This window comes from Sinohyriopsis cumingii, chromosome 13 (assembly GCF_028554795.1).
Source record: "Sinohyriopsis cumingii isolate HCF-2022 chromosome 13, ASM2855479v2, whole genome shotgun sequence".
Lineage (NCBI taxonomy): Eukaryota > Metazoa > Mollusca > Bivalvia > Unionida > Unionidae > Sinohyriopsis > Sinohyriopsis cumingii.
In genome coordinates, this window is record NC_142973.1 from 14,390,420 (window position 1) to 14,405,204 (window position 14,785).

Sequence of the window (14,785 nt, forward strand, 5' to 3'; positions counted from 1 at the left end):
GACCTAATACTGATCCTTTTGGTAATCCTGCATCAAGTTGTCCTTGGTTTAAGAATTTATTTCCAACCATAATTGTTTGAGTCCCATTAGTTAAGTAATCGTCTATTCATGCCAACAGATTGCTATTAATTCCAGCACCTTTCAGTTCATGTGTTAATCCCCTCTGACATACTCTTATCAAATGCTTTGTCACAGATTAAAATGCACCAAAGATGAATAGTGACAAAACTTTGGAATTTTGGTAGAGCCTGAAAGACAGGTAATGTAGACATGCTTCATCACTAACAAAGAAAACAAGAATGTAAATTTTATTCAGAATTTTTTATTTTAAAAAGGACAAGATAATCTCAAACTTTAGAATGGAATACTAAAATACACTCAGTATCATATAATTTCAAATATTTGATATTTAGGACACAAACATATTTTGAATTCTTAAAGATATGTGCAATCCAACATGTAAACAAATCTTTTAAAGAAAATGCAACCACAAAAAGTAGACACTTTTTTGTACTGAGCTTCATGTCTAAATTAATGTCCACACCAGCAGCAACATACATTGGTGCATCAGAACTTGAATACTCGTTCATCTATTGATGTTTTAGCACAGATTAATGTTAGTGTATGCATAATTAAGGAAAACAAAACTCCTTAATAAAATATCTTATAAATTTGTTGATTTATATTAGCGTACACAGGTTAGTGCAGCAATATGTTGTTAATCGTTTTTGCACTGATTTGACAGTAATTTCACACACTGTGTTAACCTTTTTACAATAAAACCCTTATTCCATTTCGTTTTCTGGCAAGCCTTTGTACTCCAAAACATGTATAATACTGTAATACCTAACTCAACAAACCAAAATACTAGGCACTATTAAGAACAACATTCCTTTTCCAATAGTAATACTAATAATGATAATGTAAAAATATGCAACAAAGTCAGAAAAATGAGGCAGTTCACTATGTTGTAATACCTTAATGGTTTGTGAATGGAGTTTTGCATGCATAAACATTGTCCAATTAATGTGTGAAGATTATTTGATGTTAAATGTTGAGACGTGAGATGATGTTTGACCTACGAGACTTTGGCATATTTGTCATTTTTATCTGTCACTGAAAATATCTGCCATGTCTGAATGCCTGAAAGTATGCCACCCACCCACCATTGTTTAGTTCGCCATCTGCATCTCTTATAAATGTGTACTCTGTATTTTATATTAAATGTGAGTATAAAACTTTGCTATGGTCCTCGTAATGTCACGCTGTTGTCATGAGTATTAATGAATTCGTCATGGAATTCATTTAAAGACATCAACAGTTCTACACTGTTGTCATGGGTATTAATGAATTCGTCAAGGAATATTTAAAGACATCAACAGTTCTACAGGCCATGGGACATCAACATTAAGTGGAAAGAAGTTTGCATAATAGCAGGTATTGTGCCATATTCATTTTCATGTTGAACCATGCATGTTTTATGCTGGAATGACTCATGAATAGTTTAGGAAATGAATTATCTTACCTTCCATGATTTTGGAATATCAAAGCCAGAAATAAGATGTTAGTCCATAAATTTGTGACTTCAACCATCCGGTGGGGTTTTACAGAAACAGCGGAGATGCAGGATAGTGACGAAATCAATGTGCCCAGCCAAAGAATCACATTTCTCTTGTTAGGCTTTTGTTGAACAATAAGTTAGAACAAATGTTACTGTTCATTACTGTAAGTTCTTGTTTATGTAGAACTTGTTATTTTACTTTAATGTGCAAAATAGTATGAATTTGATAGGGTCTAGTTCTAGCCGTATTACGATTCACTGCATCATCAATACGTTCGCATCGAAATTCACCTGTCCATTTCATTCAGTTCTAAGTAATCATAGGTATTTATATACAAATAAGATTAAAAGCAAAAATGCACACCATGGACATTAAGAGGACAACTTAATTCTGTCTAAATTTTGTGTTAGAGGGATTTTTCCATGCAGTTTGAACAGTTGACTTGGTTACTGCCATGGCTAGTCCTGAGAAGGAGAAATATTGATTAGCTAACTAAGGTTATGTGACATGAATAGGAGTCTATAAATCTGAGTACAGACAGTGCACTGGCAGATAGCTGTCAGAGAGGCAAAGTATGAACATCAAAGTAGAACAAAATTTTGACCATGTATTCTAAAGCCATCAATTATACATTTTTAAATAAGTGATACTAACTTTGGCATTTTAAAATCCCCAAACTGAATCAAATTATGAGAAATTTTAAATATATTTATTACATGATTGCTACTAAATTTAAATGCTTTATAATTATTATATAATTCTTTATAAATCCACTGCTATCTCCCACCACACTGCTCAAGTACACTAGAACAAAAAAATTTTTTTCATTGTGATCATGCTACTATGTCAGAATGTGTTGCAGTCAATCTAATACATTTAGCTGTTAATACACGCATGAATTTAATAACATAGTTAATTTCACCATAATATGGTGTATTACAACATTGACTTTTGGCATTTTGACACACAAGACTGCTCTATATTATCAGAAGTTAATATTGTTGTGACAGACACTGTTGATGTAAAGTCATTATGCGATATTGAAAGGTATGTTCTATCTCACCTTTATTATTATATATAAAAAGCATTTTTAAGTCCTGAATTCTGGTCTTTTTGTTGTATAAAACATGGGGTGTTACCTCACCTTTATTATTTATAAAAAGCATTTTTAAGTCCTTAATTCTAGTCTTTTTGTTGTATAACACATGGGGTGTTACAATACCTATTGTTAGACACATGCAGCATTTAAAGCACTGAAATCAGAAAATTCAAAACAAAACATAAATATATAAAAACAACCAGGTTTAAGTGTCTGTACTCAAATTGTAGAAAACTTCATACTCTACAGCATCTATTTCTGGCATTAGATATATTTTAGCTTTCTTTGGCAATATATAGAATGTCCCAAATGTTTCTGTATTTAATGTTCCAATGTATTTTATTTTACATTCTCAAATCCATGAAAATAAACTAAAAGTACAGCTCAGACATTCAAACCTACCAAAATTACCTGGCACATGGTATGAATCAAGTTAATAATTGCCATGAATTTGTGATCTTAAATGCCATTTCAAGGAAAAATTGCAAAAGACATGTTTGCATGGGTATGGCAAAAGAGAAAACACCCATGCCCATAACTAATATTGTACTGAGTTCAACTGCTTTCCTTACCATAGACATGACACAAAACTCTGATTGGTATGATATATATATATATATCAGACTCATGCTACACTAATTCATAGTCAAATCCAAAAATGCCATTGATGATCTGGCAATTGAAATGACATAAAAAGAAAATTCTCCTCTAATTTATGATAAGTAACAAAACAACACATTTCTTGGACATGTCATATATTTGTATTTAATTAATAATACACTGTTATTTTGTACTGGTTTCATTAAATGTTAATTTAATGATTCTCAAGAGAGGGAAACATATTTATTAAGATAAATTCATTTTTACTAAAATATGATACAAGTTGACGGTATGCTGTCCTACCTGGAGCATCAGAGAAATCTATCACAGTAATTTGGTACCTCTTCTATTCAAAGCAAAATGGTTCAAACAATTAACAATCTATTTAAGTTTTGAAAAATGGACTGTCTTGAATTTCTAGAGCCTTCATGCACACCATATGCAGGATTAATGTAGTTCCTGTTCCCTATGCTGTTTACCAGACCTGTTCCAGTCAAGATGATTTAGACTGATAAACTTTACAGATTCATGTAGTTCTTGTTCTCTATGATGTTTACCAGACCTGTTCCAATCAAGACAATTTAGACTGATAAACTTTACAGATTCATGTAGTTCATGTTCCCTATGATGTTTACCAGACCTTTTCCAATCAAGACAATCTACACTGATACACTTTACAGATTCAAGTAGTTCATGTTTCTTATGATGTTTACCAGACCTGTTCCAGTCAAGATGATTTAGACTGATAAACTTTACAGATTCAAGTAGTTCATACCAAAATTGGTATTTACATTCCTAGAGTTAGTCTTGCTCAGTTCACCCTTTGGTATCTGTATGTGAACCCACCTAAGTTTCTTCTTCACTCTCTCTTTCTTCAAGTCTAACTTTTTACTGACAAAAATGACTAAAGCACCTGCTAAATTATCCAGCTGCTCGAATTCCACTAGCTGAATAACATATCTTATGACTTGTTGAAGAAAAGTAAATGGCAAAAACATTATTGGAGAAAATCACTGTAATCTGACTGGATAATAGTGAAAGAACAGTTGTCTCCCTTTCTGACAAGCAGATAAAGATGGATTTTACTGAGCTATGAAACTTAACACATTAACCCCTGGAGCTTTTTGTCATTTTCGCCTGAAAATCGAGTAGGAAACACATTTTGAAAGCTATTTCTGAATAGACTCGAGAACACTAAATCCCCGGTCATCTTTCAATAACATACTGCCTAGTTGTGTTAGAAACATCATTTTTCATTGGCAATTTGACTCGCACAAGAGCAGAAGGGTAAAATTTGGAGTTCTTTTTTTTTTTTTTGCTAAACGAAGCCATTATTTTTGTATGGAGACCACTCTTTATTCCAAATGCCCATCTTATCCTACTTTTTTCAGAGGCTCATCTGTCTGTTTGCAGTTTATACCGGTTTGCCTTAGATCTGAGACCAAAAGGTCTAAAATGCGGACACAAAATCGGATTCCAACCACGGGCGAATTTTGGGTAAAGAAAATGAGGTTTTTCTATCTGTATTTTGTAGTGCAACTAGATATTCCAGATTATTTGGTATCATTGTAGAGCTACATCTGTCTACCTTTCTATAATACCACCCACTTTAGTGTATCATGCATGACCATGAGCTCGACAGTATGATACTACCTCCTGCCCCGTAAAGTCGCTGCTAGGGGTTAATGTGTTAAAGAGAGATCTCAACAAAAATCCTTTTATACATAGTAAGCTCAATATTGTTTAGATTGTTTAATGTTTTGAAATTCTAATATGTAAATACTTTTCCCATTGCAAATTAGTATCAACACAGAATTCACAAAGGCTTCAATGCATAGTAGTAACAAACCCCAAATATTTCTCAATATGATACATAATTATGGGAACATCATTTGATCTTCTAAATTAGCTTTCATTCATGGCTAATGATTTTATAGGTTTCAAAGCTCAAGTACTCCAAAGTATCACAATTTATAAAACTTGCTATGCACCTAATATCATATTAAGATATACTGTGCTCCATATAGTTTAGTAACATCCATAACAGGAAGTACTTGTAAACTTTTATCATGGCAATTCCACAAAACAATTATAGCTGAAAGTGTAATCTATCCACCCAACTTCTAGAGTTCATATTTCTGATGGTCTTTCTGAGTACAAAATAGTCACATTAATCAGTTCTGTGTTAGATGCTCACGCTTCTAATGAATTTGCCAGACATTATTTTGCTTATTTAGCATTATTATGAATAGATGTCGCTGTTGTCACAATATTCTAGGGGTGGAAAGATGACCTTTGGAAGCCTCAATATTTGAGGCAATATTGAAAAAAGATGGTTATATATTTTTGCAAATATCTAGAAAACACAAAGATGAGAATAGAGGATTTAAGACAGAGTGGGAAGAGGAGTTTGTTTTTGTGGAGAATAATGGTAACATAAAATAATATTTTTAGAACACTATTCAGTTTTATTCAGAAATTTTGATATAAATAAAGAACAAATGCAAATAATTCCATGTTTTATGAATTGATTGCATTTTCTATGTTTTGATTGAATGTAAACGGTCACGTGATACTGATCTGGAATTTTTTACACATTGATAAATTCTGCGGACTACTTTTGTTTCCCTGTTTCCAGATCATTTGATGTGAAGTTTTTATCTGTATCAACGCCTTACACCCTTATAATAACAACAAAAATATCCCACACAACCACTCCTGTGATTTCCGATTAAAAAAAATGACAAGCCACAGATTAAAATGGACCATTAGAAGTTAAAACAATGTTAATTCCACAGAGTTTCCTGCATTCCAACATTCACCCCTTTTGCTGAAGAAGGCATATGGCAGGCTTTAGAAGCCAATCTTCAGAAAATATTGCATTTCACCTCAACATGTTACAGCAGCGATTATTAAGGGTCAGGGTCATATGTCAAGGGATATCACTAAAAATGGAACTGATTTTGCTTCTGAAAGATCGAAATGCGTAGAACATAAAAACGACGTTGCTATAACAACATGTGTCATACGCAAGCGTAATTTTCAAAAAAAAGGGAATATTCCTGGTTTAACCGCAACAACCATTTTGTATATATTAAAGTAATGGTCATAGCAACATATCGATAGCATGACCTGCTATGACATGCTCCCCCATATCACTGTATAAAGAATCAATGAATCTTGGCTAGCGAAGATAGGGCTATGTATTCTATCGCAGTTAAGAGGCCAATGAAAGAAAACTTCGATGTACATAAAAGTGAATGTTTTGTTGATTAAATCTTCTGATCTGATGTTAGAAAGAAAGTAAATTGGAATTATAAGGATTAATTGATCATGGTTGGGTATTTATCGATGTGCAAATTTTACCTAATCACTCACAAAGTTAACATAAAGTCCTTTGGACTTTATTCACTTTGTGAGTGATTAGGTAAAATTTACACATAGATAAATACCCAACCATGATCATTTAATCCTATATTATTTTAGGTATGTCATAAGATCTGCACCACAGGCTTGCACAAGTTGTGCTATGGCCACCTCTGCTATATTCATCTGATGACCACGTAATATCTTGTGTTGACTTATTTAGTATTTGTACCAAATGCCACTGGCATCTGTAGTGCAATCGTAAGAATAATGAACCATGAATTTAATGGTTGTAGTCTTGCCTTCCACCATCACATATTATTTATATTTTGCCAATGTTTAATTTCTGCATGCTGGGGTTTTATTTGGGCTCATTAAGGTTTTTCCAGAGATTGTTGTAATGAATTAATATATAAGTTATGCATGTAATTCCTCATGAATTTTTATACAAGTTATGCATGTAATTCCTCATGAATAATTATAGAAGTTATGCATGTAATTCCTCATAAATTATTATATAAGTTATGCATGTAATTCCTCTTGAATTTTTATAGAAGTTATGCATGTAATTCCTCATAAATTATTATATAAGTTATGCATGTAATTCCTCATGAATTTTTATATAAGTTATGCATGTAATTCCTCATAAATTATTATATAATCTAGGCATGTAATTCCTCATGAATAATTATATAAGTTGGGCATGTAATTCCTCTTGAATTATTATATCAGTTGGGCAGGTAATTCCTCATGAATAATTATATCAGTTGGGCATGTAATTCCTCATGAATAATTATATCAGTTGGGCATGTAATTCCTCATGAATAATTATATCAGTTGGGCATGTAATTCCTCATGAATAATTTGATCAGTTGGGCATGTAATTCCTCATGAATAATTTGATCAGTTAGGCATGTAATTCCTCATGAATAATTTTATCAGTTGGGCATGTAATTCCTCATGAATAATTATATCAATTGGGCATGTAATTCCTCATGAATAATTATATAAGTTGGGCATGTAATTCCTCATGAATAATTATATATATTGGGCATGTAATTCCTCATGAATAATTATGGTTGTACTGTATATTATTTTCTAAAATCTGCTACAAATAAGAAGATAACTACATCCTGAATCCAATACATGTAATTTACTTGCTGAATGGTAACTATCCTATAATGGTTCTCCTAGTTAAAATATCAAGCAATATTAATGCATCTCCAGTTAAATATTTAGATACTGCAATTTATTACTTTTTGTTCAATGCAACTGGCGTTTTTCAACCAAAACACCATTCATGATTACTTTTTGTTCAATGCAACTGGCATTTTTCAACCAAAACACCATTCATGATGTCAGTCTAGTGAAAACACCATTCATGATGTCGATCCAACAATTCGCCTTATTTAATTAAGTCAGACAAATGTGAAGTTTGTTGATGTAACAGAGCTGTTACAAAATGTATAAATTTTGCATGTCAGCATATTTTCATACCTTATAAATTTGAAAATATTTAACTTTATTCCATATTTTTTGAGCATGGCAATCATGTTAAGTTGCCCAAAACATAACAGTAAGTGTCAATGGAAACTGAGTGCAGAATGGAAAATAAGTGTCAATGGAAATTGAGTGCAGATGGAAAATAAGTGTTGATGGAAACTTAGTGTAGATGGACACTGAGGTCTGACTGAAAATTTGTATTCATGGAAAATAAGTATCAAGGGAAACTGGTTGTGGATGGAAAATAAGTATTGACGGAAAGTCAGTGAATATGTGAAAGAAGTGCACAGGGGCATTCATGTTATTTGGCAGCCAAAAATGTGCATACATGTGTTCATAAGAAAAGCCAACTCTAAGACTCACAATTTACTATTGCAATGTTAGATCAACTCCTAATAGAATGATTGACCTGTCTTTAATCTCAATTAACACATTCTCATTGTGCCATTCCTTACTGCTGCTTTTAATCATCATTATATAATACGGCATTAAATATGATAAATATGGCATTCAATATGATAAGTATGGCATTCAATATGATAAATATGTTGAAATATTTACATATTAATAAGAGGTATTGAATAATTATAAAAAAATAAACATGTGACATTTGCTTATTTAAAAATGAATGCATGCCATTTGCTTAATTAAAAATAAAAACATACAACACTTGCTTATTTACAAATACAAGCATATGACATTTACTTATTTCAAAAGAAGTATATGATTACTATACATATTTTACAGTAAAGAAGTTTCATAAAATATCTTCCTCTGATGGATTCCAAGATGATAAAAAATTACTTAAACCAAATGCTTGAGCCTACTGGGTCAAAAATGCTTCATTTTCAATTTTAAATTTAAACAATTCATTTGGATCTAAGTGTTCTCCATAGTATGCTGCACCAAGGTCACGCTTACGACCTTCAGGCTTTACTTCCTTTTTCTTCCTCCTGGCTTCATGTTTGGACAGATTTTTTTGGAGTTGTGTAGGTGTGCGGCTGAAAAACAGTCAAATGATTTTTATCGCTTACTAACTCCATTTTGAAACTTCAAATATGTTCTGGAACTGTTACAAAGTTTACAATTTTAAATTAATCTGCATCAAAACAATGCCCCCTGCCCTAATATTTGATTAATACCATGTATATGTCATCATAGAAAAAAAGGAGGAAGAAAATTAACAATGAAAGAGAGTAAGATATATACACAGACAATTTCAACCACATATAAAAAAATTGATTGTGCTGTGACTGTATTAAACCCCGATATCTACTAGTTTTGTCTTGACTATGTTTCAGGCATTTTGATGTTAGCAATCTATTGCTGGTGAGATATCTACTAGTTTTGTCTTGATTATATTTCAGAAATGTGAAGGACAGGACAGAACTGAACTAGAACAAAAGATATGGGAGGAGAAAGAACGGGACAAAAGTGGATATTACCCTTATGCCCCCTCCATAGACAGTGGGAGTGTATCAAAAGCAAAACATTTACATATTGCTTCTTTTTTATTTAACTTACGAAAATGGAGGGACAGGATTTTTATAAGCACTGGACTTTGCAATGGTGATGTTCCTCTCCACTGGAGCCAAAGGGTGCAGCTTTTCCCACTGAACTCTCTCATACTTTTTCCAACATGTAGGACATGGCTGTTCATTTGTAACTGAAACAGATACACAAATCTAAAAGACACTTGTAATATACAGAAATTTCTATAAAATGTATTAATTTTATTTTCCTATGTGTATAACATGGCTTTTTATTTGTAACTGAAACAGACACACAAGTCTAGAAGACACTTGTAATATACAGAATTTCTATAAATTGTATTAATTTTATTTTCCTATGTGTAGGACATGGCTTTTTATTTGTAACTGAAACAGATAGATGAGTCCAGAAGGCACTTTCAGTACACAGGAATTTCTTTAAACCATATTAATTTTCTTTCTTTGCATAAGCTGTTTCTTTAATTTCACCACAGGAACAGACAGAGTATAGAATGATCTGAGCATATTCATGGCATTATTGGACTCAAAGTATGCAACAGGTACACTGCATATTCATGGCATTATTGGACTCAAAGTATGCAACAGGTACACTGCATATTCATGGCATTATTGGACTCAAAGTATGCAACAGGTACACTGCATATTCATGGCATTATTGGACACAAAGTATGTAACAGGTACACTGCATATTCGTGTCATTATTGGACTCAAAGTATGCAACAGGTACACTGCATATTCATGACATTATTGGATTCAAAGTATGCAACAGGTACACTGCATATTTATTGCATTATTGGACACAAAGTATGTAACAGGTACACTGCATATTCATGGCATTATTGGACTCAAAGTATGCAACAGGTATATTTGTTCTCCCAAAATTGTCTCTGCTTCTATCACAAAATGAGTTGGGGGGGAGATTGCTGGAATTTCCAGATTATCTGCAGACATGAACTCTAATAGGATTAGTAGGTGAAGTGGATAAATCTAGCATAATTGTCATTTCTGGCATCTGATAAGTGCTACAATCATTTTGGAATGAAAAGGTACAATCTAAATGATCAGGACTGAAATATTAACCATAGAGTGATCTAGTAGTTTGAAGTGTTGAGATAATAAAGTGTCTTTCTAGAGTGCAATATCTTTTAGCTGTTCCATTCTGTGGAGTCTCTTTATGTTTCATCAGTGTATTACTTACATAATGCAGACCAGAATGGGTGCTATAAATATTTTGTTCTCACCTGATACAAAAGTATCACCATTCTGATGGTGTTAAATGTTGTGTTTGTTGGCAAAGACATCAACATTAAGTTTCATCTTCTCTGACACTGTTGCATGTACACATGGGTATGTCCATTGTGGAGAATACTGTTTATCACAGGCAAAATCATAGATGAATTGGTATAGATATCTCTGGGATCTACACAATCATGAACTGTACTGGTATGATATATCTGGGATCTACACAACCATGAACTGTAATGGTATGGATATATCTGTGATCTACACAAAAATGAACTGTACTGGTATGATATATCTGTGATCTACACAATCATGAAATGTACTGGTATGGATATAGCTGTGATCTAAACAAACATGAACTGTACTGGTATGGATATATCTGTGATCTACACAAACATGAACTGTACTGGTATGGATATATCTGTGATCTACACAAAAATGAACTGTACTGGTATGGATATATCTGTGATCTACACAATCATGAAATGTACTGGTATGGATATATCTGTGATCTAAACAAACATGAACTGTACTGGTATGGATATATCTGGGATCTACACAGCCATGAACTGTACTGGTATGGATATATCTGTGATCTACACAATCATGAAATGTACTGGTATGGATATATCTGGGATCTACACAAACATGAACTGTACTGGTATGGATATATCTGGGATCTACACAGCCATGAACTGTACTGGTATGGATATATCTGGGATCTACACAGCCATGAACTATACTGGTATGGATATATCTGGGATCTCCATAATCGTGAACTGACATGGTATGGATATCTCTGGGATCTACACAATCAAGAACTGACATGGTATGGATTATCTGGGATCTACACAATCATAAACTATATTGGTATGGATATATCTGGCATCCTCACAATCATAGACACTATTGCATGTATAGTCATGAGTGGATTTACTGTGGAGGCTCCTGCTTATCACATGCATAACTAGGTCACTGTGACCTACTTTTAATGTTTAACTGACAATGCTGGGTATTTGGAAAATGCGTCATTGGAGCATGTAAGACAAGGCTTTCAGCAGAATTCTTGTTATTTGTGCATAAAAGCAAGTGGTTTACAGGTGGAATATTTACTATCATAGACTTGATTGGTATGCATATAGCTGGGATTGGGCTTTACTGGTATGGATAAATCAGGGATCTTCATAATCATGGAACAGACTGGTATGGATATACGCAGGATCTTCACAATCACAGATTGGATTGCAATGGATATATATATATAGGATCTCTACACAATCACAAACTATATGTGTGTGTATGTGTGTGTGTGAGAGAGAGAGAGAGAGATTTGGATTTTTAACGTAGCTTTAACAATTGTTCAGTCATACTGCTATGATGTCTGCAGTGTGACAGTTTATAGTGATGTCTAGCATGGGGGCATCATGCCAGACATGTAGCATGATGTCCCACCCAGTCACATTATCCTGACACCAGGTCAACCGGTCCTAGCACTAACCTCTTAATGCTGAGTGCCAAGTGAGGCATCTGCTAGTACCATTTTTATACGCCTTTAGTATGTCTCAGCTGGGATTTGAACCCGTGACTGCCCGCATCCGAGGCAGATGCTCTAACCACTAGGTCAAAGAAGTGGTATATATATATATATATATATATATGTGTGTGTGTGTGTGTGTGTGTGTGTGTGTGTGTGTGTACACCTAGTATTACTCATAAGCCAGTCTATGATCTGTGAATGTCAAAATTCAGACTGTGGATTGTGTGCATTTACGAATTGCATCTGGAACATTCTGAATATATGAATCTCTTATGGGACTTTACACCCAGACCAACCTTAGGCTCACACAAGAGGCCAGGAATAGAAATGTGTGACAAGGAAAGGATTTTCATCTACATCACAGAATTAACAGACACCCCTAACATCATAAGACTATTGACTAGGATTTACCTAGATAGCTATTTCTCATCAGGATATTACAAGTAATGGATTTACCTAGATAGCTGTTTCTCATCAGGATATAACAAGTAATGGATTTACCTAGATAGCTGTTTCTCATCAGGATATTACATGTCAGGATATTAAAAGTAATGGATTTACCTAGACAGCTATTTCTTATCAGGATATTACAAGTAATGGATTTACCTAGATAGCTATTTCTCATCAGGATATTACAGGTAACGGATTTACTTAGCTATTTCTCATCAGGATATTACAGATAATGGATTTACCAAGACAGCTATTTCTCATCAGGATATTACAAGTAATAGATTTACCTAGATAGCTGTTTCTCATCAGGATATTACAAGTAATAGATTTACCTAGATAGCCGTTTCTCATCAGGATATTACAAATAATGGATTTACCTAGATAGCTATTTCTCATCAGGATATTACATGTCAGGATATTAAAAGTAATGGATTTACCTAGACAGCTATTTCTTATCAGGATATTACAAGTAATGGATTTACCTAGATAGCTTTTTCTCATCAGGATATTACAGGTAATGCATTTACCTAGACAGCTATTTCTTATCAGGATATTACAAGTAATGGATTTACCTAGATAGCTGTTTCTCATCAGGATATAACAATTAATAGATTTGCCTAGATAGCTATTTCTCATCAGGATATTACAGGTAATGGATTTACCTAGATAGCTATTTCTCATCAGGATATTACAGGTAATGGATTTACTGAGATAGCTATTTCTCTTCAGGATATTACAGGTAATGGATCTACCTAGATATCTATTTCTCATCAGGATATTACAGGTAATGGATTTACCAAGATAGCTATTTCTCATCAGGATGTTACATATCAGGATATTAAAAGTAATGGATTTACCTAGACAGCTATTTCTTATCAGGATATTACAAGTAATGGATTTACCTTGATAGCTATTTCTCATCAGGATATTACAAGTAATGGATTTACCTAGATAGCTATTTCTGATCACAATATTACAAGTAATGGATTTACCTAGGTAGCTATTTCTCATCAGGATATTACAAGTAATGGATTTACCTAGATAGCTGTTTCTCATCAGGATATTACAAGTAATGGATTTACCTAGATAGCTATTTCTCATCAGGATATTGCAAGTAATGGATTTACCTAGATAGCTGTTTCTCATCAGGATATTACAAGTAATGGATTTACCTAGATAGCTGTTTCTCATCAGGATATTACAAGTAATGGATTTACCTAGATAGCTGTTTCTCATCAGGATATTAAAAGTAATGGATTTACCTAGATAGCTATTTCTCATCAGGATATTAAAAGTAATGGATTTACCTAGATAGCTATTTCTCATCAGGATATTACAAGTAATGGATTTACCTAAATAGCTATTTCTCATCAAGATAATGCAAGTAAAGCTAATGTATTTAAAGAAAAAAATATATATTCATAAGCAGATGTCATCCCAGATATTAACCACTCAGATGTTGCTATTTGTTTCATTTAACTAGGTTGCTGACCCAGCATTTTTCATTAAATTACACTTTTTTTTATGACCTATGCATCATATAGCAGAACAAATTCTCATGTGTATGCTCAAGTTATGGATTACAAAATTTATTACATGAAAATAATACATCACAGCTGGATGTAATGCATACCTCCTTTCTGCATGAGGAGTGGATGACCAAACTTCTTAGCAGCATCCATGAGTGTGTCTCCCTTAATGTTTTGACTGTCTGCATCACCATCATGCTGCAGGAAACAGTTCAGGCACTCAGGATGACCCCCTTCACATGCATAGTGACCAGGTGTGTTCCCAAAATCTGCATGAATAAAATTTAGTACAAGACTACTTATATATCAATCTCACTCAAGTGTGTTTTAAAAAAAAGAAAATCTTGTCCCAGTAATGCCATTTACTGTTTTACTTCTCACAACAA

The 14,785-nt window shown here is 33.3% G+C and overlaps 1 protein-coding gene across 1 annotated transcript in view; it reads right to left on the reverse strand.

Moving 5' to 3' along the window:
• Positions 1 to 306: 306 nt before the first annotated feature.
• The window catches only part of LOC149784966 (uncharacterized), a 46,058-nt gene continuing 31,579 nt past the window's right edge, over positions 307 to 14,785 (reverse strand). Inside the window, exons 7-9 of the mRNA XM_089978622.1 lie at positions 14,504 to 14,668; positions 9,655 to 9,796; positions 307 to 9,131 (exon numbers count right to left, since the gene is read on the reverse strand). Coding sequence (XP_089834748.1) covers positions 8,954 to 9,131; positions 9,655 to 9,796; positions 14,504 to 14,668 — 485 coding nt within the window. The 3' untranslated portion in view covers positions 307 to 8,953. The remainder of the gene's footprint in view (positions 9,132 to 9,654; positions 9,797 to 14,503; positions 14,669 to 14,785) is intronic.